Source organism: Grammomys surdaster, unplaced genomic scaffold (genome assembly GCF_004785775.1).
Source record: "Grammomys surdaster isolate TR1022 unplaced genomic scaffold, NIH_TR_1.0 150, whole genome shotgun sequence".
In the NCBI taxonomy this organism is placed as follows: domain Eukaryota; kingdom Metazoa; phylum Chordata; class Mammalia; order Rodentia; family Muridae; genus Grammomys; species Grammomys surdaster.
The window spans coordinates 19218826-19241359 of NW_021604608.1; the positions used below are offsets into that span (position 1 = coordinate 19218826).

Here is a 22534-nt window from a genome sequence, read left to right on the forward strand (position 1 = left end):
GTAACAGTCTCCACATGTAACAGTCCTCCCCCATGTAACAGTCCTCCACATGTAACAGTCCTCCCCCATGTAACAGTCCTCCCCATGTAACAGTACTTCCCCATGTAACAGTCCTCCCCCATGTAACAGTCCTCCTCCATGTAACAGTCCCCCCCATGTAACAGTCTTCCCCACTCAGTTTTTTTTATTCAGTTTTTTTTATTTGTTATAATTTTATTCTGGAAATTATGTAAAATAATCATTGAAACTGTTGGCTTAGCACTGAGCCCTAAAGTGTGTTTATCCATATTTTTAAAATTGTAGAATTAATATAAAGTTACATTGAAGTAAGTATAAGTCACTGTAAGTTCAGGGTCTAAAAGTGTATGTCAGAATCCATGGTCTCTGCAAGTGACTGCAGGGGATCTGCCTTCTCCACCCTGTTGAGGACAGTTGCGATGGCTGAGGACGTGCCCCACAGCCCTTTGTACCCCTCTGCCATCTGTGCAAAGCCATCTGCTGTGGCAGACTCTAGTCACTGGTACGGAGAGACAGTAGTGCTCACCGTGGGCAGGAGACTGAATCTCAGTACTCTGCACCTTCATCTTACAGATGAAGTTACGGAGACCCAGAGGTGCTCAGTGACTTGACCAAAGTCAGTCCCTTGTTTGGTGTCCCACACCCTCTCCCCTTATGTCCACTAACTTTAGTAACTTAGAAACCAGTCCCAAGTACAGAGTGAAACAGGCTCAATTTGGAATCAAGTGAAAAGTGGTCACAGGGGGTTATGAACAAAAGAGAAGACTTCCATGGGTGTGAAAGCCATGGAGAGGCTGTGTGGGGCAGGCCTCCAGGAAGAGAGTGCAGCTAGGTCACTGCTCCAGAGCCGAACTCTCTTTTACTAACGTTCACCTTCCTATCCACAAAATTCAGATAGGTTAGCTCAGTTAACACTTCCTAACCACTTAAAATAAGTGACTGTGCATACTAAACTGAGCCAACAGTCCATGAGCCAACTCCCTGGTTTTTAAAGACGTCACTTCTGTTACTGGGAGCTCAGCGTGTTATGACTGAAAGAGACACAGTTACAGGATTGTCCCCGCTTGGCTAATGAAGGAAGTGATGTCTTGCTAACGGTTTGTGTACCAGGATGCCAAGTACCTGTTCCGCTTGTACATGGCGCTGAAACAGTACCGCGAAGCAGCCCGGACCGCCACCATCATCGCCAGAGAAGAGCAGGCTGCAGGTGTGTTCCCAACACTAACTGGGTTCTGAGGGGCCGGGGCTGAAGGCTGGAGGTGTGTTCCCATCACTGACTGGGTTCTGAGGGCCCAGGGCTCAAGGCTGCAGGTGTATTCCCAACACTCACTGGGTTCTGAGGGACCAGGGCTCAAGGCAGGACCCAGCCTATGCCAGGACAGTGCTTTACCACCAAGCTACTTCTCCAGCACCCTGATAAGTTTCTCTACCCGAACAAGTAATGGAATAAAGGCCAGGAACAAGTAGCTAGCCTCTAGCCTAGGCTTGCTCTGACTCCAGAGGACCAGCAGGTCACCTTTTCTATGATTCAGAGAAGGAAAATCATTCCCTAGGCCAAGGGATATGGAGTAACTATGCTGAAGCCCTTTTGCTGGGTTGTTTCTTCTTTGCATGTGCAGCACTGTTTGTCTCTAGGGCCCCTCCTCTGTCCTCTCCAACACCCCGGCAGCATTTCCCTCACACTGCATGTATTTGGCTTTCACACATAAGAGATGTTGGATATTATCATTATGGACCTGATTCTTTATGAAGAACCTTCGGAACTACTTAATAGAGTCTTGAGAATAGCTCTGTTCTTTTGTGTGTTCCGTAAATATTTATTGACTAAGTCAGTGAACTTGTCTGGGATCATCACTCATGTTTGTTTTCTGCTCATGTTGATCTGACACCTGCTGTCTCTCAGAAGCATGCCAGGAACTCAGGACCCAGAGAGAACTGGGCCACAGTTCTGCCCTTGAGGTTCACGATTAGAAGCAAGAGAAAGAAATTGCGTTCAGAGTTGTTATTCAGAGCAACAAGTGCTAGAGTAGAGAAAGAAATATGGCCAGAAGGGACCAGGGCCTCCTAAAGACAGGGTGTGGGCAGAGATGGAGGATGGAGCTGAGGAGAATAAGTACTTGGGGTAAAGGACCAGAGAGCAAGAGACGAGGCTGCTGCCTGCCTGGGAAGACGCAGGCCAGCTCCAGCCAGGGTGTGATCCTGTGCTCAGGAACTTTCACTGGACCACACTGCCTTTCGGGGGGAGGTCTGCTTGTGTGCTGGGGATTGCAGCCTCACACACACTAGATAGTCCTGCCACTGACCTGTGACACCCACCCACTTTGGAGGGCTGGGGTATTGGCTTGGAATAAAGCTGGAGGTTTTGGAAACCCTGACATCCTGATGAGGCTCCAGAGGAAGCACAGGGCTCCAGAAGGGTGTGGGGGCGCTAACCATGGGCCTGAGAGGAGGCTGAACTTGAAGGACTCAGGACTCAGTGCACTTTGGGGGTAACCTCTAAGACACCAGCATCTTTTCCCAGAGTGATTTGCTGGCTGTTATTACCGTCAACAAAGTAGAAAAATCTGTTAGTAACATGACTAATAGACTTACTTGTAAGACAAGGGTCTTGTCTCACGTCTTATGCAGTAATACCACTTTCTCTTTTTCCAAGGAAACTATCGGAATGCACATGATGTTCTTTTCAGTATGTACGCAGAACTTAAATCCCAGAAGATCAAAATCCCCTCAGAAATGGCTACCAACCTCATGATCTTGCACAGTTACATACTTGTGAAGGTGAGGCCCGGAGGGAATGGTGTGGGATCTAACCAGGAGGTCTGCTCACACAATGGAGCGTCGTTCAGGTGCTTCTCCAAGCATCAGGGCCGTTGCTTGCATCTCTCTAGTCTCAAGTAGCAAAAGCAATACACAGGCTCACTGCAGTGTGGTGTGCTTTATATTCCAAAGGACAAGAAGTAAGTAGTACAGCAGTGACTGGTAAGAGAAGCAGCCTGAAGAGCCCAGCAGAAGCCTGAAGAGGGCTTCCTCCTGGAAAGGATGAGGTGGGGGGGGGCAGCTAGACGGGGAGGGGATTCAGGGTACCAAATTCCAGTAATGGGGGGAGGGGGTGGAGGAAGGGAGAAGAAAGATGGGAGCAGATTTTTTCCATGTATACTTTTCCATGTTTTGGGTTTTGTTATTGTTTTTGAGACAGGGTCTCTATGTAGGTCAGGCTGGCCTGTTTGTTACTAAATGTATATTTGGGACATTTTGGTTGGGTTGCTTTGGTTTTGTAGTCTCTGTATGAGTACAGATAGGGATTGAGTCGAGGGCCTCACACAGAGTAGATGAGCACGGCATCCCAACCTACCTCGGGTTTTCTTTTTTGTTTTGTTACTAGCTTTAAGGTAGCCATGCTGTTTATTCCTGGCTGATCTGGAATTTACCATGTAAACCAGGCTGGTCTTGAAACTCTGGCAATCTTCCTGCCTCCCCGTTACCAGTGCTAGGGTTACAGGCATGTGCCACCATCCCTGGCTCCTCTGTTATTAAGATTTACTTATTTGTATTATTTTAAATTGTGTGTGTATGTACACATCCGCACAGAAACTACAGGCATCGGCTCCCCTGGAGCTGGAGTTACAGGTTATGATCTACCCAACACTGGCACTGACTCCCAAGTCTGCTGAGCCCTCTCTTTCACTCCTGCACCCCCATATGTATATTATACACGTAGGTCTTTGTAAAGATGCAGTCAGGCTTCAATTTACATAGTTTTCCAAAAATGTCAGTACTACCAAAGTTCCTCTGTCTACACTGGTGCTAAATCAGTCTGTCTGTCCAGCCCAGCCAGCTCATTCAACCTTGATGGTCCCTCACACAATCAAGTTACAAAGGTTTAAAATCCTAATTATCAGCTAGATAGATACTGACCAACAGAACTGTCTAGTGGCAGAACAGAAGGTCTGTGCTGACCAGTATAGTGGCCCCTTGCCTGGCTGAGGAACATTTGGGAATATTTGGCATGGAGCTGCAGATAGAGTGAACCTTTTTTTTTTTTTTGACAATATGTCTTCTTTGGATTGTATTTTGTTTTTTGGGTTTTTTTTTATTGGATATTTTATTTATTTACAATACAGATGTCATCCCTTTCCCCATTTTCCTTTCCCTAGAATCCCCTATCCTATACCCCCTCTTCCTTTATGCTTCTATACCATTTTGATTACATGCATGTATTAAGGTACTGAGGGGCTAGCAATACAATAGATGCAAATAGTCAAGGAAAAGCAATACAATAAACACAGATAATCAAAGAAAAAGCAGGGCATTATACCCAATTACGTGGACATTCCTGTGATCACTGTTTCTAAAGGTTTATCAGGTTGACCAAAGTATCTGAGCCTACTTCCCTGTCCTACCCCAAAGTCATTTTCATGTCTGAAGTCTTGTTCTAGCCTTAAATTTAGATTCCTGACTGAAGTTACTTTTTTTGTTTTAGACTAATATTTAGATTTCTGCCTGAGAATACTTCTTTGTTGTGGCCTAAGATTTAGATTCCTACCTGAGATTACTTCTTTGTTCTAACCTAATATCAGATTCCTGCCTGAAGCCTACTTCCTTGTCCTTGGCCAATGTCATATGCCTGCCAAGCAGCCCATTTCCTTGTCCTTGGCCCATGTCATATTCTTGTCAAGCAGCCCCAAAGGCTCTCCACCTCTCCCCCTTTTTTATTTCATTAACAAGACTGAGCCTGTCTTAGGTCATTCTGACAAGAATGCCTTCTTTACCCATCATGGAATATGCATTATCAAAAGCAATGCATTTCTGTCTTAGGTTGGTAAGGCTCTGTTCAGAATCATACCTTTCCTTAGCTTGCCAGCTGTTAAATTAATAACTCTGTCTGGGGGTCCATTATCAGTTTCAAGTCATGTACTTTGGCTGCCAGTCTGTTGATATAGTTAGAGACAAGATTTAACACGATGGGCAGGAATAAAAGTATTCCCAGGACAAGAAGGGCTAGCCTGATCAAGCTGTATATGCCATTACTAAGGTTTGACCAAAGTACTGACCTCAGGCCATGGATAATTTTATCAGCATTATCTGCAGGATCAAAACTCAATAAAGCAGCATTCTTTAAATTCATAATCTCACTATGCAAAGTTAACACTCCCAGAGAGGTGTTAGGATTATGCCAAATATCCTACAGGTATCTTTAAACTTTTTTCTAATTATAATGACAATCATTGTAAATTTTAGAAGTAACACTATTTCAATGATATTTGTCATGACACTTGGGATAGTTCCTAACTCTTGAACCCTGAATCTCCTTCAGATAATTTGAATAGAGCATCCTCCGTTGTTCCAGATACCTATTGTATTCTAGATACCTACCAAAATCCTTTTGTATACTCAATATATTAGTAACATTTTTTTTGCTAGATGGTTAACAAAAATAGTTGTCTTAACTCCCTGTGTCAGTGCTATTGCAGAAGCAGTGGTACTAGCAATTAATGAAATTAAAGCTGTTATACCACCAATAATCAAGCCCGCTACCCTCTTGCTTCTGCTTAAAGCCTAACTCACTTCTTCCTGCACTTTCAAGCTTTTTTCAGAGAATCAAGGTTTTCTAATACTCATGGTATTAAAACTCATGGCAGTAAAACAAAAGCTGGTTGATAGACCCCCGTAACAGACATGCCAGGTTTCAACACACTAACACAATTGGAAATTATACAGTCAATGCAACTTACAATAAATACTGTAGAAGAGATAAAGCCAATTTTAGCTTGACAGTTAAAAGAGCCTTAAAACATGCATTAACCCTTGTTTGAAGTCCAAATCCTGTCCCAACTTTATCTCTTGGTATCATTACATCATAGTGAACTACAGCTTACTTCCAAATATGTCTCTGACAATGTCCAGATCTAGCCTTCCAAATGCAGATAGTTATTTCCAATATTGGATTGATTTCTAGGCCAGCACATGATTGAGTCCTAATAGGTGGTCGCCTTTAAGAAAAATAAAAGAAACATTATAATTTCTCTTTTTGATTCTCTATCCCACAAGGTCTAAAAACTTGAGGCAAGGCAGCTTGTCCCATCTGGGATATAGTCAAGCAAAGATGGGTCAGGAACATATCTCCAATATAGCTCCCCAGTCTTCCTTGTCAGGACACTCAGCAAACTCACAGGTCGGTGTCATTCTTTGTCTCAGCAGCAGTATGTCTCACCAGTCTTTTTAAAGTTCCATGGGCCTCTTCTACAATATCTTGTCCTTGAGGATTATATGAAATCCCCGTAATAAATTGTTGACAAAAAGTCTCAACTGTTCGACTACAATTGCCAGACCCATTATCTGTTTTTTTTTTTGTATTGGATATTTTATTTATTTACCTTTCAATGTTATCCCCTCTCCCATTCCCTCCGAAAAACCCTTATCCCATCCCCCCTCCTCCTACATCTATGAGGGTGTGCCCCCACCATCCACCCATTCCCACCTCCCTGCTCTCAAATTCCCCAACACTAGGGAATCCAAACTTTCAGGGACCAAGGCCCTCCTCTCCCACTGATGCCTGACAAGGCCATCCTCAACTACCTATACAGGTGGAGCCATGAGTCCCTCCCTTTGTGTTCCCAGGCTGGAGGTTTAGGCCCTGGGAGCTCTGCTTGAGTATTTTGATACTCCTTCTAAGAAGGACCAAAGCACCCATACTTTGGTCTTCCTTGTTTTTCTTGAGCTTCATGTGGTCTATGTGTTGTATCTTAGGTATTGTGAGCTTTCGGGCTAATATTCACTTATCAGTGAGTGCATACCATGTGTGTTCTTTTGTGATTGGGTTATCTCACTCAGGATGATATTTTCCAGTTCATCCATTTGCTTAAGAATTTCATGAATTCATTGTTTTTAATAGTTGAGTACCACTCCATTGTGTACATGTACCACATTTTCTGTATCTGTTCCTCTGTTGAAGTACATCTGGGTTCTTTCCAGCTTCTGGATATTATAAATAAGGCTGCTATGAACATAGTGGAGCATGTGTCCCTGTTGTATGTTGGAACATCTTTTGGGTATATGCCCAGGAGTGGTATAGCCAGGTCCTCAGGTAATACTATGTTCAATTTTCTGAGGAACCGCCAGACTGCTTTCCATAGTGGTTGTACCAGCTTACAAACCCACCAACAATGAAGGAGTGTTCCTCTTTCTCCCCATCCTCGCCAGCATCTGCTGTCACCTGAGTTTTTGATCTTAGCCATTCTGACTAGTGTAAGGTGGAATCTCTGAGTTGTTTTGATTTGCATTTCCCTGATGACTAAGGATGTTGAACACTTCTTTAGGTGCTTCTCAGCCATTCGAGTTTCCTCGGTTGAGAATTGCTTGTTTAGCTCTGTACCCCAATCTGTTGGTTGCCACTTTGTCCTATTGACGGTGTCCTTTGCTTTACAGAAGCTTTGCAGTTTTATGAGGTACTATTTGTCAATTCTTGATCTTAGAGCATAAGCCATTGGTGTTCTGTTCAGGAACTTTTCCCCTGTTCCTATGTGTTCGAGGCTTTTCCTGATTTTCTCTTCTGTTAGTTTCAGTGTAGCTGGTTTTATGTGGAGGTCCTTGATCCACTTGGACTTGAGCTTTGTACAAAGAGATAAGTATGGATCAATTTGCATTCTTCTACATGCTGACCTCCAGTTGAACCAGCACCATTTGTTGAAAATGCTGTCTTTTTTCCACTGGATAGTTTAGCTCCAGTCAAAGATCAAGTGGCCATAGGTATGAGGGTTTGTTTCTCGGTCTTCTATTCCATTGATCCTCCTGCCTGTCTCTGTACCAATACCATGCAGTTTTTATCACTATTGCTTTGTAGTACAGCTTGAAGTCAGAGATGGTGATTTCCCCCAGAAGTTCCTTTATTGTTGAGAATAGTTTTCGCTATCCTGGGTTTTTTGTTATTCCAAATGAATTTGAGAATTGTTCTATTTCTGTGAAGAATTGAGTGGGAATTTTGATGGGGATTGCATTAAATCTGTAGATTGCTTTTGGTAAGATAGCCATTTTTACTATATTAATCCTGCCAATCCATGAGCATTGGAGATCTTTCCATCTTCTGAGATCTTCTTCGATTTCTTTCTTCAGAGACTTGAAGCTCTTGTCATACAGATCTTGAACTTGCTTGGTTAGATTCACACCAAGGTATTTTATATTATTTGTGACTATTGTGAAGGGTGTCATTTCCCTAATTTCTTTCTCAGCCTGTTTATCTTTTGAGTAGAGGAAGGGTACTGATTTGTTTAAGTTAATTTTATATCCAGCCACTTTGCTAAAGTTGTTTAGGAGTTCTCTGGTGGAAGTTTTGGGGTCACTTAAGTATACTATCATATCATCTGCAAATAGTGATATTTTGACTTCTTCCTTTCCTATTTGTATCCCTTTGACTTCTTTTTGTTGTCTAATTTCTCTGGCTAGGACTTCCAGTACTATATTGAATAGGTAGGGAGAGAGTGGGCAGCCTTGTGTAGTCCCTGATTTTAGTAGGATTGCTTCAAGTTTCTCTCCATTCAGTTTGATATTGGCTACTGGTTTGCTGTATATTGCTTTTACTATGTTTAGGTATAAGCCTTGGATTTCTGCTCTTTCCAAGACTTTTACCATGAAGGGGTGTTGAATTTTGTCAAATGCTTTTTTAGCATCTAGTGTGATGATCAATCATATGGTTTTTTTTTCTTTGAATTTGTTTATATAGTAGATTACATTGATGGATTTCCGTATATTGAACCAACCCTGCATTCCTGGGATAAAGCCTACTTGATCATGATGGATAATTGCTTTGATGTGTTCTTGGATTCAGTTTGTGAGAATTTTATTGAGTATTTTTGCATCGATGTTCATAAGAGAGATTGGTCTGAAGTTCTTTCTTTGTTGGGTCTTTGTGTGGTTTAGGTATGAGCGTAATTGTGGCTTCATAGAATGAATTAGGTAGTGTTCCTTCTGTTTCTATTTTGTGGAACAGTTTATAGAGAATTGGTATTAAGTCGTCTTTGAAGGTCTAATAGAACTCTGCACTAAAACCATCTGATCCTGGGCTTTTTTTGGTGGAGAGATTTTTAATGACTGCTTCTATTTCTTTCAGGGTTATGGAACTGTTTAGATGGTTTATCTGGGCCTGATTTAACTTTGGCAACTGGTATTTGTCTAGAAAATTGTCCATTTCATCCAGATTTTCCAATTTTGTTGAGTAGAGGCCTTTGTAGTAGAATCTGATGATTTTTTTAATTTCCTCAGATTCTGTTGTTATGTCACCCTTTTCAGTTCTGGTTTTATTAATTTGGATACTGTCTCTCTGCCCTCTGGTTAATCTGGCTAAGGGTTTACCTATCTTGTTGATTTTCTCAAAAAACCAGCTCCTGGTTTTATTGATTCTTTGTATAGTTCTTTTTGTTTCTACTTGGTTGATTTCAGCCCTGAGTTTGATTATTTCCTGCTGTCTACTCCTCTTTGGTGTGTTAGCTTCTTTTTGTTCTAGAGCTTTCAGGTGTGTTGTCAAGCTGCTAGTGTATGCTCTCTCCAGTTTCTTTTTGTAAGCACTTAGAGCTATGAGTTTTCCTCTTAGCACTGCTTTCATTGTGTCCCATAAGTTTTGGTACGATGTGTCTTCATTTTCATTAAATTCTAAAAAGTCTTTAATTTCTTTTTTTTTTTTTAAAGTTGGATATTTTATTTATTTATTATATGTAAGTACACTGTAGCTGTCTTCAGACACCCCACAAGAGGGCATCAGATATCATTACAGATGGTTGTTAGCCACCATGTGGTTGCTGGGATTTGAACTCATGACCTCTGGAAGAGCAGTCAGTGCTCTTAACCACTGAGCCATCTCTCCAGCCCAAAAGTCTTTAATTTCTTTATTTCTTCCCTGACCACATTATCATTGAGTAGAGTGTTGTTCAGTTTCCATGTGAATGTGGGATTTACATTGTTTTTGTCATTATTGAAGACCAGCTTTAGTCCATGGTGATCTGATAGGATGGGATTATTTCAATTTTCTTGTATCTGTTGAGGCCTGTTTTGTGACCAATTATGTGGTCTATTTTGGAGACAGTACCATGAGGTGCTGAGAAAAAGGGTTTTTTGTTTTGGTTTGGTTTGGTTTTGGAAGACAGGGTTTGTCTGTGTAGCCCTGGCTGTCCTGGAACTCACTCTGTAGACCAGGCTGGCCTCAAACTCAGAAATCCGCCTGCCCCTGCCTCCCAAGTGCTGGGATTAAAGGCGTGCACCACCATTGCCTGGCAAATGTGTAGCCCAGGCTGGCCTCGAACTCGTGATCCTCCTGCTTCTGCCTCCTTCAGCAAATCCTACCGGTGTGCGCCACCACTACCGGCTGAGAAAAAGGTATAATCTTTTGTTTTAGGATGAAATGTTCTATAGATATCTGTTAAATCCATTTGGTTCATAACTTCTGTTAGTTTCACTGTATCTCTGTTTAGTTTCTGTTTCCATGATCTGTCCATTGCTGAGAGTGGAGTGTTGAAGTCTCCCACTATTATTGTGTGAGGTGCAATGTGTGCTTTGAGCTTTAATAAGGTTTCTTTTATGAAAGTGGATGCTTTTGCATTTGGCTCATAGATGTTGAGAATTGAGAGTTCATGTTGGTTGACTTTTCCTTTAACAAGTATGAAATGTCCTTCCTTATCCTTTTTGATAAAAGGATAAGAAAATTAATTAATTTTTTCAAACTTAAAGCTAAGTTGAAAGTCGATTTTTTGTTTGTTTGTTTGTTTTTCGAGACAGGGTTTCTCTGTATAGCCCTGGCTGTCCTAGAACTCACTCTGTAGACCAGGCTGGCCTCGAACTCAGAAATCCCCCGGCCTCTGCCTCCCAAGTGCTGGGATTAAAGGTATGCACCACCACTGCCCAGTTGAAAGTTGATTTTTTTCAATATTAGAATGGCTACTCCAGCTTGTTTCTTAGGACCATTTGCTTGAAAATTTGTTTTCCAGACTTTTACTCTAAGATAGTATCTGTCTTTGACACTGAGGTAGGTTTCCTGTATGCAGCAAATTGCTAGGTCCTGTTTATGTATCCAGTTCATTAGTCTATGTCTTTTTATTGGGGAATTGAGTCCATTGATGTTAAGAGATATTAAGGAGAGGAGATTGTTGCTTCCTGTTATTTTTATTGTTAGCGGTGGCATTGTTTTTGTGGCTGTCTTCTTTTGGATTCATTGGAAGATTACTTTCTTGCTCTTTCTAGGATATAATTTCCCTCCTTGTATTAGAGCTTTCCCTCTATTATCCTTTGTAGTGCTGGATTTGTGGAAAGATATTGTGTAAATTTGGTTTTGTCATGGAATATCTTGGTTTCTCCATCTATGGTAATTGAGAGTTTTGCTGGGTATAGTAGCCTGGGCTGGCATTTGTATTCTCTTAGGATCTGTATGACATCTGTCCAGGATATTCTCGCTTTTATAGTATCTGGTGAGAAGTCTGGTATAATTCTAATAGGTCTGCCTTTATATGTTACTTGGCATTTTCCCCTTACTGCTTTTAATATTTTGTTTTGTGCATTTGGTGTTTTGATTATTATGTGACAGGAGGCATTTCTTTTCTCGTCTAGTCTATTTGGCATTCTGTAGGCTTCTTGTATGTTTATGGGCATCTCGTTCTTTAGGTTAAGGAAGTTTTCTTCTATAATTTTGTTGAAGATATTTATTGGCCCTTTAAGTTGGGAATCTTCACTCTCTTCTATTCCTATTATCCTTAGGTTTGGTCTTCTCATTGCGTCCTGGATTTCCTGGATGTTTTGCGTTAAAAACTTTTTCCACTTGGTGTTTTCTTTGACAGTTATGTCAACATTTTCTATGGTATCTTCTGCACCTGAGATTCTTTCTTCTATTTCTTGTATTCTGTTGGTGATGCTTGTGTCTATGAGTCCTGATTTCTTTCTTAGGTTTTCTATCTCCAGGGTAGCCTCCCTTTGTGATTTCTTTATTGATTCTTCTTCCATTTTTATGTCCTGGATGGTTTTGCTCAATTCCTTCACCTGTTCGGTTGTGTTTTCTTGTTGTTATTTAAGGGATTTTTGTGTTTCCTCTTTAAGGACTTCTACCTGTTTACCTGTGTTCTCCTTAATTTCTTTGATAGTGTTATTTATGTCCTTCTTAAAGTCCTCTATCATCATCATTAGAAGTGATTTTAAATCTGAATCTTGTTTTCCTGGTGATATGGGGAATTCAGGACTTTCTAGTGTGGAAGGACTAGGTTCTAATGATGCCAAGTACCCTGGGTTGCTGATGCTTATGTTCTTGTGCTTGCCTTTCGCCATCTGGATCTCCTTAGTGCTACCTGTGCTGTCTCTGACTGGAGCCTGTCTTTCCTATTATCATGGTTGTGTCAGAACTGTTTAGGGTGGGTATTGCTGCTGGGGTTAGAGCTGAGGCCCAAGATCTGCTCAGTGCTCGGGCGCAGACCGGAAGGAACCAGTGCTCTGGGCCAGGAGTGAATTTCTGGGTCCCAGTGAGTCCCAGTTACTCTGTTTGGGGCGGGTGTTGCTGTCTCCTTACCTAAGATACTGCCGGGGTTAGAGCTCCTGGGAGCCCCGCCTCCTCTGGGTTTTGTCTAGAGTGAACTTTTAACTTCTTGTAATCTTTAGATTTACAGAGCCCTGGTAGGCCCTACAGGCCCAAAACACTAATTAGAAAGAAGTGTTTAAATTCCAATGTTCAGCAGTTCCCTTGGGACATCTGGAGGAACCTCCTGGGGTGGAGGAAGGCTGGAGAGGCAGAGAGGTCTTTGCTAGCTTCAGACGTAAGAGATGATGCCATTGTCTCAGGAGTGCATACCTAGCAAAATGAAGGCAGAGAAGTTCAAAACAAGGTGATGGGAAAAGAAAGCAGGTTCTGGAAGGAGCTGCCCATGCACGGCAGGCCTGTCGTCTCTCCTGGGCCTATCTCTTCTATGATGAGCTGGCCTGTCACTCCCCTCCAGGCCTGAGGAGCCTTGTGACTTCACCTTCAGGCCAGTCTCTCACATAGCAGGGAGCATAGGCCAGAACTTTCTAAAATCTATGACTGTGGTATCAAAGCCACTTAACCCTGGGGCTGGGCATGTGGCACATACTTTTAATCCTAGCACTTGGGAGGCAGAGGCAGGTGGAACTCTGAATACTACATAGTGGTCTACATAGTGAATTCCAGGACAGCCAAGACTACCTAGAGAGACCATGTCTCAAAAAAAAAGGGGAGGGGGACAGGATGGTGGTGGTGCACACCTTTAATCCCAGGGCTCTGGAGGCAGAAGCAGGCAGATCTCTGAGTTTGAGGCCAGCCTGGTCTACAGAGGAAGTTCTAAGACAGCCAGGGCTACACAGAGAAACCTTGAAAAAAAGACAGATCAAAACAAACAAACAAAAGATGACAAGAAGAAACAAGGCTGTCAAGGCTGAAGAGATTAATGCAATATTGTCACAGTATCTTTGTGGCTTTGTGGCTGGGCATCTATCTGCCTACTCCACACATCCCATCCCACCTAAAGCCCTCCTTGTTTCCCAAACCCCATTTATAATTGCCTCGCTTTAGGCCTTCCTTGCTTTAGGCTGAACTCACTTCGTTTCACAAGCCCTCCTGTCTTCCCTCTCAGACCTTGACTCACTCAGCACTCAGGTCTCACAACTCAGACAATTTGTTAGCCCCATAAAGGCCAGTTTACCTGTTGCTACATAAACGATGGACCAAGGATCTGAATTTACTTGGGTGGCCCAAGACAGAATACAATACTCAGCATAGCTGTGGTGCCAGGGACAAGCTGTTGAAGGAGGAAATAGGAAGCAAAGCCTCAGTACCAGGAGCAAGGCAAGGCTTGAGAATCTCAGCTTAGCTGTGTTCTGGGTCATAAGCAAGGAGTTGCTTGGGGAAAGCAAACATGGAATGGAGCTAACTTAAGGCTGCAAGAATGAAAGACATAGTTTATTTCAGATTCACGTCAAGAGTGGAGACCATATGAAGGGGGCTCGCATGCTCATTCGGGTGGCCAACAACATCAGCAAGTTCCCGTCGCGTAAGTATTGTCTCAACAGAGCTCTGTTCACTCAGACCTCAGACAGGTGCTGAGGCATGCACTTCCCCAACCAGGTCTGTTCACAGTTCCCTGTGTTGTTAGGTCATTTATCCCCATGATTCCAGGAAGTAGTAGGCTGGGGTCCCTAAGACCGCCCCAAAATTTGATACTTCTCCCAGAACCTCTACAAGGCTGAGCATATTAGTGCAGCAGCTAAGGTCTAGGTCAGCAGAACAAGGGCCTGGAGCAAAGCCTAAAGAATAAAGAAAACCAAGTGCAGGCAGCCACTTTTCAGAATCTCCTCTGGGAGAGGTCTCTTTCTCCTGGAAGGCTTGTCATTAAACATTCTTAAATGAACAGACTTCATCACACACTGTAACAGATGTCAACAAACTTGCTGTAAAGAACTAGATCTTAAACATGTTAAGCCATTTGATCTGTCACTAGTTAACTGCCATTTGGTGTGAATAAGCTGTAATGAACGCGTGGGGCTGGACTCTAACAGAACTTTAATTTCTGGATGCTGAAATCTGAACTGCACTTAACATGTCACAAAATATTTTGGTATTCCCTTCAACCATTTAAAACTGTAACAAGCATTCTTAGTTCATACAAATGTCTAGAGGGTCAGAGTTCACCTCCCTGTTGTCTTTGTTTTTGAGATAGCTCATGTACCCCAGACTAGCATGCACTCAGCTGCTGTCTGCTCTTGGCTGTCTGTCTTGCAGACATCGTGCCTATCCTGACATCTACTGTGATTGAGTGTCACAGGGCAGGCCTGAAGAACTCTGCTTTCAGCTTTGCAGCTATGCTGATGAGGCCTGAATACCGCAACAAAATTGATGCCAAATACAAAAAGAAGATTGAGGCGATGGTCAGGTGAGCAAACCCAGCCATTTCTACTGTCCAGTCACAGCATCAGGGGTATGCTTCAGATGGAGCTCCTAATTTACACATGCTTCGTTAAAAAAGTGGGTAGGGGTGGGGACAGGACTAGTCACCACTGGCTCTTAAATTTGTAAAACAGAGTAAGCTTTAAAACTGTCCTTTGAACTACACTTACATAAAGTGCTCCCAAGTTACATTTGGCTCATAGCCACCATACTGAGGTAAAGAATCAGGACAAGTTCATTGGCCTGAAAAGGTCTGTTTACCATCATCAACTACACACAAGATGCAGAGGGAAAAGCCCGCACTCACCACACCATCGAGGAGTCAGTGAGGCCTGCCTGTGCTACCTGTGCAGTGGCGGGGAATGCCAGCTGGATCTGGCCAGGCTTAAGAGTGCTTCCTCTTTCTGGGATCTAGGCTCTGGCTGCCAAAATAGCTAGGAAATATTTGAGCCTGTGAAGAATTAGCTCTTTCCAGATAGTGCTTTTTCTATTCCCACCGCATTACAAGGAATCAAGTGGTATTTGTAAATGCTTTCTCCAGGAGACCGGATACTTCAGAGACAGAAGAGGCCACGACCCCATGTCCATTCTGCCAGTTTCTTCTCCCAGAATGTGAGCTCCTCTGTCCTGGCTGTAAAAACAACATTCCCTATTGCATTGCTACAGTAAGTTTCTCTGTAATAGTGTCCCCTTCCACTTGAATACTTACTTGATGTGCCAACGTTTTCTTCACTTTCGACACTCTCTTCTGACTCATTTTCTAGAACATTTAGCATGAAATTCCATGGTCACCAGAGGTGAGGTTCAGAGCACACAGGACTGGGGGTGGGGGTAAGGCCTCTCCAGGAGTGCTAGGCACTCATCACAGTTGAGCTGTCATGCTTTTTCTGCCACCTGCTGTCTGCTTCTGCCTATGCTACCTTTGTACTAAGGTCAGCTGCATTGGCGAGATACCACACCTGGTGTACTGTGGCGTTTATAACTCGTAGTTTACTTTTACCATTAAGACATCAGGCAGGTGTTTATGGCGCACACCTTTAACCCTAGCGCTTGGGAGGCAGAGAGGCAGGCAAATCTGAGTTCAAGGCCAGCCAGGTCTACAGAGTCAATTCCAAGACAGCCAGAGCTACACAGAGAAATCCTGTCTTAACCTCACCACTCCAAGACCCACTATCAGAAAATTAAAATGTCAAATTTGTTCATCCCTTGGCTAATGTAAGCTATATTTTGAAGGAAAATAAGTTCACATACTGAAAGAAAAAGCCAAACCTTTTTCATCTTTAAACATGAGCCTGCTAAGTCAAACCCAGCTAGAGCCCTTTGGCTGCATCTGTCTAGACAGTTCCAGCAATCTGAAATAACAATGATGTCCTAAGTCAGAAGCCGGTCTTCAGCTGTGGTTTGCTCAATGTTTCAGAGATGACAGACTTCACTCTTAAATGTTTCCAGGGCCGACACATGCTGAAAGACGACTGGACAATGTGCCCACACTGTGGCTTCCCTGCACTATACTCAGAATTCAAGATGTAAGTAACACAATCCCAGTACCACAGATGAATCCAGAAACTCCTTTATTTTGAAACCCCATATCCCTAAAGATCCCGAGGACTCAAATTTGTCATCTTGGAAGGACCTTCTGTGACCTGAGAGCATTTTCCCTCTTGCCACTCTTCAGTGGACATGTTAAGAGGTGTAGGTGGAAGAGTTTCCCATTAGCTTAGCCCGAAGATAAAGGCATGTTAATTATATATTTCATTTACTCTGCATTTATCTCCCCCAAACAGCTTGCTAAACAGTGAAAGCACATGTCCCATGTGTTCAGAAAGATTAAACTCCAGTCAACTGAAAAAAATTACAGACTGCACCCAGTACCTACGGACAGAGACGGAATAATGAGCGGCAGGCCCAGGTGAAGGCCCCACTGTGCACTCTCCTTCCAGGCCCTGAAGCCCAGTACCTACATGGCTTAATTCTTCATATTGGCATAGACTCCTTTTTGTGTAACATGTAATTGTCAAAGTTCAACGATCCTGACAAGCTTTTTCTTTATTTAAATGTTAAAATGCAGGTAATAAGGTTTTCCAAGTGGCAAAGGTTATTTAGCCGAGCAGCATCATGAATTCTAACTAGAATGTACTTTATCAAACTATATGGAGTTATTTTTAATCAGCCCCTTAAGACTAGAGCCAGCTTCCTTTAAATGGGAGCTTTCCAGTTGACTATACAAAGTTTTACTTCCAGAGGTTTCTGACATCTGTGTCTTTCCTAAGTCTCACATTGGCCACACAAAGCTACACACATACTCACCCCACCTCATTCCAGTGACAAGGATTTTTGCCGGAGGGGAGAGGAGGGAATCCCTAAGCTGGTTAAAATGGAATTCTAGGTCATGGTCACACACACGGGCTTGGAGCCAGCTCCAGCCTGTTTGTCCCTTCTACTCCCGTGCTGCCTCAAAGCCTCTGCCCTTTGCTGTTCCTGAACTGTGGAGCTGTTTTCACAAGGGCTGCAGCATAGAATTTGTCCACAGGTTCGTTTCCACTTCTGTCTTTTTGGCTCAGTGAGTGTGAAGCAGGGCAGAACATCTTTCGTGTGCTAGCCGGCCATTTGTGCGTTTCTCAAAGGTCTTAGTCCAGTTTAGAATTGGATTGCCTTTATAAGAGTTCATGTAAGTTTTATGATATAATAATTGCAAATATTTTTTCTGTGGGCCTTTTCTCTTTCTTGCTATCTTTCTAACACACAAAAATACCAAACTCAGGTCATCAGAACCCTTTACCCAATGAGCTATTTCACAGGTTTTGAAACCAGGTCTTCCTCTAAGTCAGGCTGCCTTGACCTCGCAGTGGTCCTGCTCTGCTCTGGGGTCACAGGCTTACCACACCACGCCTCACCACATTTTTATTAGGATGTTTTGTTTTCTTTTTTCCTTTGAAGAGCCTCCAATCTAGTTAGTTTTTTCTTAGTTTTCTGAATATTCAATTTTGTCAAATGAATTGTATGAACTGATAGTAAAAGTTTCTCCCTTTATTCCACTTAGTAGGTTATATTGACTTTTGAGTGCTAAAATCAACTTTTATTCAGAGAATAAAGTCACTTCACATGGCGTGGTTTCTAGCTATCCCCTGGCTCGTGGACTTACCCTAGGTGCACACATAGGGAAGGCCCTGACTCTCACCCAGCAGACTTCTCTTTCAAAAGACAGCGTCCCCAGCTGTTTTCTAAAATCTCTGGGACCTTGGTTGCTCACTGTATTTTGTCCCAACGTTACAGCTCTATCTGTGGGAAGACAGATGTGCATCTGCCCCCTGCAAAGGTGGAGCCATGTGAGGGAGCCCCAGGCTCTAACCAGACCCTGACCTGCATCGATGCATGTAATACATTACAGAGACCTAACCTGTGCCACATCAGAGCTCCCTGAAGCCATGTCTTCAGCGAGCTGGGATTGTGCACTGTCGTGATGCTGTCTCCTTATACAGTGAGCACTGTTGAAGTTACTGCTCCCTGGCTGAGAAGGAACCTTTGTCTAATTTCAGGAAAAACACGTTCTCTATAGCCTGCCAAGCAGCCTCGGCATTTTCGAATCTCTCACAGTACGGTGGCTAGACAGTACTGTCTCAGTAGCATGCCATGGAGCGCTGGTCAATATTGTTTGTCTGAAAGGCCAAGGAAATGAGCAGGAAATCAGCTTAATTACCAGGCGGGCCACTTTCCCCGAGGCCCTTCTAAAGGTATCCCTGTTTGTCCCTTTCTTAGACAGTACTCCTGAGTAGATGGCATCTCCCCTCAGGAAGCTGACTCCACCCCTGGTGGACATAAAAGAATGATTCTCCTTGGATACAGAAAAATGAAACAGGCCAGCACATTCAGCTTCTGCAGTGACACACAGGGACACAACCTGCAGTTTACTCCAACTTGTACATTTCCTCTTCAAAGTCCTATGTATTCTGTGTTCTATACTATTAATAGTATATGAATTGTAAATACTAAGTTTTTTAATCACTTTTATATTTAAGTATCTCCTTTAAAATAAAATTGTTGACTAGATATTTGTAACATTTTCCTGGATTTGGATACAGAGAGACATGGAGGAAGTAGCTCGGCCAGGGCAGACAGACACTGCACAAAGTCTGAAACAGGAAGGGCATGACGAAGAGTCTGTCCCTTTAACCAAAACACCAAAGACAAGTCATCCTCTAAAAATGAGTAAACTTAGTGTCTGTCTGCTCATTCTGCTGCACACAAGTATAAAGTTTATCAGTTGATTTCCTCTGAAACATATATATTATCTGTTATCTTCCTGGAGTTGAAGATTCTTTTTTCAAGTGCCACACTCACTTGCAAGAAATCTGTACTTTTCTTGCCATGACCTATGACCAATGTCACCAAAGCCTGAATAGCCAACAGACATTAGTCAACTGAATCATGTGATTAGCCTTTGTATACAGTAACCAACAACTGAGCATTAACAATAGCACTTAGGGGCCAAACTGCCAGCAATGTTTTCTGGTATCTGAACATCCCACCTTCATGACTCCTGCTGTAACTGTTGTCTTAGGGGCTCACCAGAAACCTTAGCCTCACTAAGCAATACAACTTAATAAAAGAGCTCACCAGTGCAAGCTACCTCCTCACACCGTTGGAGAAGAATCCCAGCCACCTGGCATCAGGAACGACAAGCATACTGCACTCTGAGATTTACAAGCCTCAGCCTTCACGTGTGAGCACACTCGTTCCAGAACTACAGGAAGATATCGATCCTGTTGTATATTAAGTCTACTCATTTAAAATAACCCAAGAAGTCAAGAAATAAAATGTATCAAAAGGGACTTTGGGAAACTGTCTGTGAGAGACAGCCATCATCTAAATGGCCATGACTCAGTGCTCTCCACAGGTCACTTCAGGAGCTGCTAGGAGATTCAATCCCAGAAGACATTTGGGTCTTCATCCCACTCCACCTTCCTTTCCCTGCACCATTACTTCATGTTTATTTAGGGGCTTCAAGGAGGAACCCAGCAGACTTCCACTGCTATCCTCCTGCACTAAACAGCATATTTACAGTTTCTAAACTTTATTATTTTACAACTTGTTCCCAGCATTCATCATTTAAATTATAAGTGAGCTGAGCGAGCAAGCACTATGTTTTGTTCTGAAAGCAAGCAGATTACCAGGCCTTTCCTGGAATGCAGATCCAACGGAGGGAAACATGACTTGTTTGTCCCAAAGTAAGGGAAGAATGTGCACTCAAGAACCATCTATATCCTCTGGGTGAGGAAGCCTTCACTGCAGCAGCCAAGTTTCAACACAGAAGAGGGGCAAGACTCAGTAGGCTCAGGCTTAAGGCAGTGTTTTATTTCCATAATGAACCAACCTCCACGAAACACATCTTTTACACTGGTTAATACACTTTCAATGTCTCTAGGACTTCTGTGTCTTCTCCCAACAAGGCCATGAGTCCTCAAAGATAAAGCATGGTCCTTCCTTTATTCTTTTTGGCATATACCTCACAGAGGCAGCATAGACCTCTAAGCACTTTCTGATTTAAAAAGAACTAAACACCTAAAGGCCAGGTTACGGCCATGGCCCAGGGTCCTTCACCAAGCACAGTTCTAGATACAATCTGAAATCCCAGTAGGGTTTATAGACCCCATAACAGGACAGCATCTCCCGGCCAGAATGAGCCTATGGGTCTGACCCAGCCTACACTCTACTGGTTTCAACTTGATGGCTAAGACTGCACAGGGACAGGAATGTGTAGCAGTCCCATGTCTGCACACCCTGGCTAGCCAAGAGGCTCTCTGAGACTACCTACAGCAGCATTGTGGTCAGTGTAAGGGGATGCTGAGATTTTGAGCTCTGACCCTTCACCTGCAGAACTGCAATTCACAGAGTTAGTAAGAAACACTAGATATTGTAATCCAACAAATTAATAAGGAAAGTAATATACCAACATAATACTCTGCTATTCAAGATGACAAAAGTGACCCATGTATTACATGGATATCTGGTTCATGATGCAGACTCTGCAATATACCTGATAATAGACCAAGAACACTCGGCTCCAGGTGGCAGCTGCTTTGGATTAAGGTTTATTTACAGAATTTCACCATAAAATAACTACCATGTTTTAAAAAAAAAAAATCAGCATTGGTCTCTAAAGGCCATGGATAAACGTAAGCTGCAAGGCTGCCTCAGCCCCACTGCACCCTGTCTTGCTATGGTTAACTAAAATCTGACTCCAAAGCCTGTGGGCTTGCTAGCTTTAATTCTACAGAGTCACTTTGAATCCCAGCAATCTAACAGTTGGCAGGGACACTGCAGGGCTGGAACAGTCCTATCCACCTCTATAAGAGGTGCGTGAGAGCTGGCTAGTTAGACCTTCTAGCTGTACCGTCCTTTATAATGGGACCACCAGGCCACCCCACTGCACTACACCAAACCTGTTACTCTGGCAAAGGGTGAGGCTTTTGGTCTCTAGACCAGCTGGACTAGTCGAGAGGATAAGTTAAAAGCAGTTATTGGTACTGAACAATGGTTTCATTTCTTCCAATTTTTTCCTTTTCCTTTTTTGGACTCCTTCTCTTTTTCTGATTTTGAAGGCTTTGAAGATCTTGTCTTTTTCTGCTGGAGGAAATACACAAAACAGTTAATATACCGATGAGTAAATGATACGCCAACATAATCTTTCCCTACAATTTAATTAGAAAAGCGAGGTCACAGTATCTACTGCTGCCTCTGAGAAGTGGCAAGCAAGCTTTCAGCCCTGAAAGGCAACAGCACAGTAGGAGCTCGGGTCTAGAGGTAAGGTGTACCCCGTGTAAGCCAGGCTCCTGTATGTAGAGCGCAGTGTGCTTAGGAAAGCCAGGACAAATAAGGGCTGACTTACAAACATGGCAATGTCTACATGAGGAGCTTCCCTGTCTTTGAATCTCTCACAGGACGACTAAGCACACTCATTTTGTGAAGAGAGAGAAAGCCAATTCAACTACAAAAGGCCTCAGTCTCCACAGGTGTCCCACACAGAAAGACAGAGCAAATGGTGGAGGAGGCTGTGCCTCTGTCTTAGGATTCCATGCCCCATCTAACCTTGACTGGCAAAAGACAAAACAAGTTTTACTCTGAGAAATTTTTATAGGCAATTTGATGGCTGCCACAAAACATGAGAAACAAAAGTGGGTGAGAGGTTTAAAATGTTTTCCGTTTATGCTGTAAAATGCACCTGTGGTTGAAAGCATATACTAATGACCAAGTATAAACAGTGCCCTTCTGGAGCAGCTGCTTCAAAACTCAAGCTCAGACCCTCAACAGCCACATAAAGGCAAGACATAGCAAGTAGCATACATCTCTAACTTCAGTGCTAGGGAGAGGGGACCACATGTAGACAGACCCTGAGGACTCACTGGCTAGCTAGCCAAGGCAGCAAGTTCTGGCTTCACTGAGAGGCTCTGTCTCAAAAACTAAGTGGACAGAAATAGAGGGACACTTGACCTCTAGGTTCCACATGTGTTTGAACATGCATGCACACCCTCACACACATGTACTCTTCCTATAGAACACATGACTATGATGACCTATTTTCATGCCATAACTTCTTTATAA

General features: G+C 43.1%; 2 protein-coding genes across 6 annotated transcripts in view; one reads left to right on the forward strand and one right to left on the reverse strand.

The window, feature by feature from the left end:
* Positions 1–18919, forward strand: part of Wdr19 (WD repeat domain 19) — a 65361-nt gene extending 46442 nt beyond the window's left edge. The window contains exons 27-34 of the mRNA XM_028765229.1: positions 1129–1225; positions 2672–2796; positions 13961–14042; positions 14771–14921; positions 15477–15600; positions 16385–16461; positions 16720–16844; positions 18692–18919. Coding sequence (XP_028621062.1) covers positions 1129–1225; positions 2672–2796; positions 13961–14042; positions 14771–14921; positions 15477–15600; positions 16385–16461; positions 16720–16828 — 765 coding nt within the window. The 3' untranslated portion in view covers positions 16829–16844; positions 18692–18919. The remainder of the gene's footprint in view (positions 1–1128; positions 1226–2671; positions 2797–13960; positions 14043–14770; positions 14922–15476; positions 15601–16384; positions 16462–16719; positions 16845–18691) is intronic.
* Positions 18920–20266: 1347 nt separating this feature from the next.
* Positions 20267–22534, reverse strand: part of Rfc1 (replication factor C subunit 1) — a 77932-nt gene continuing 75664 nt past the window's right edge. For 3 of the 5 annotated variants that reach the window (XM_028765252.1, XM_028765254.1, XM_028765251.1), the window contains exon 25: positions 20267–21559. In XM_028765252.1, the coding sequence (XP_028621085.1) occupies positions 21473–21559 (87 nt within the window). In that variant the 3' untranslated portion in view covers positions 20267–21472. The remainder of the gene's footprint in view (positions 21560–22534) is intronic. The other 2 variants (XM_028765255.1, XM_028765253.1) reach the window with 1 other exon arrangement.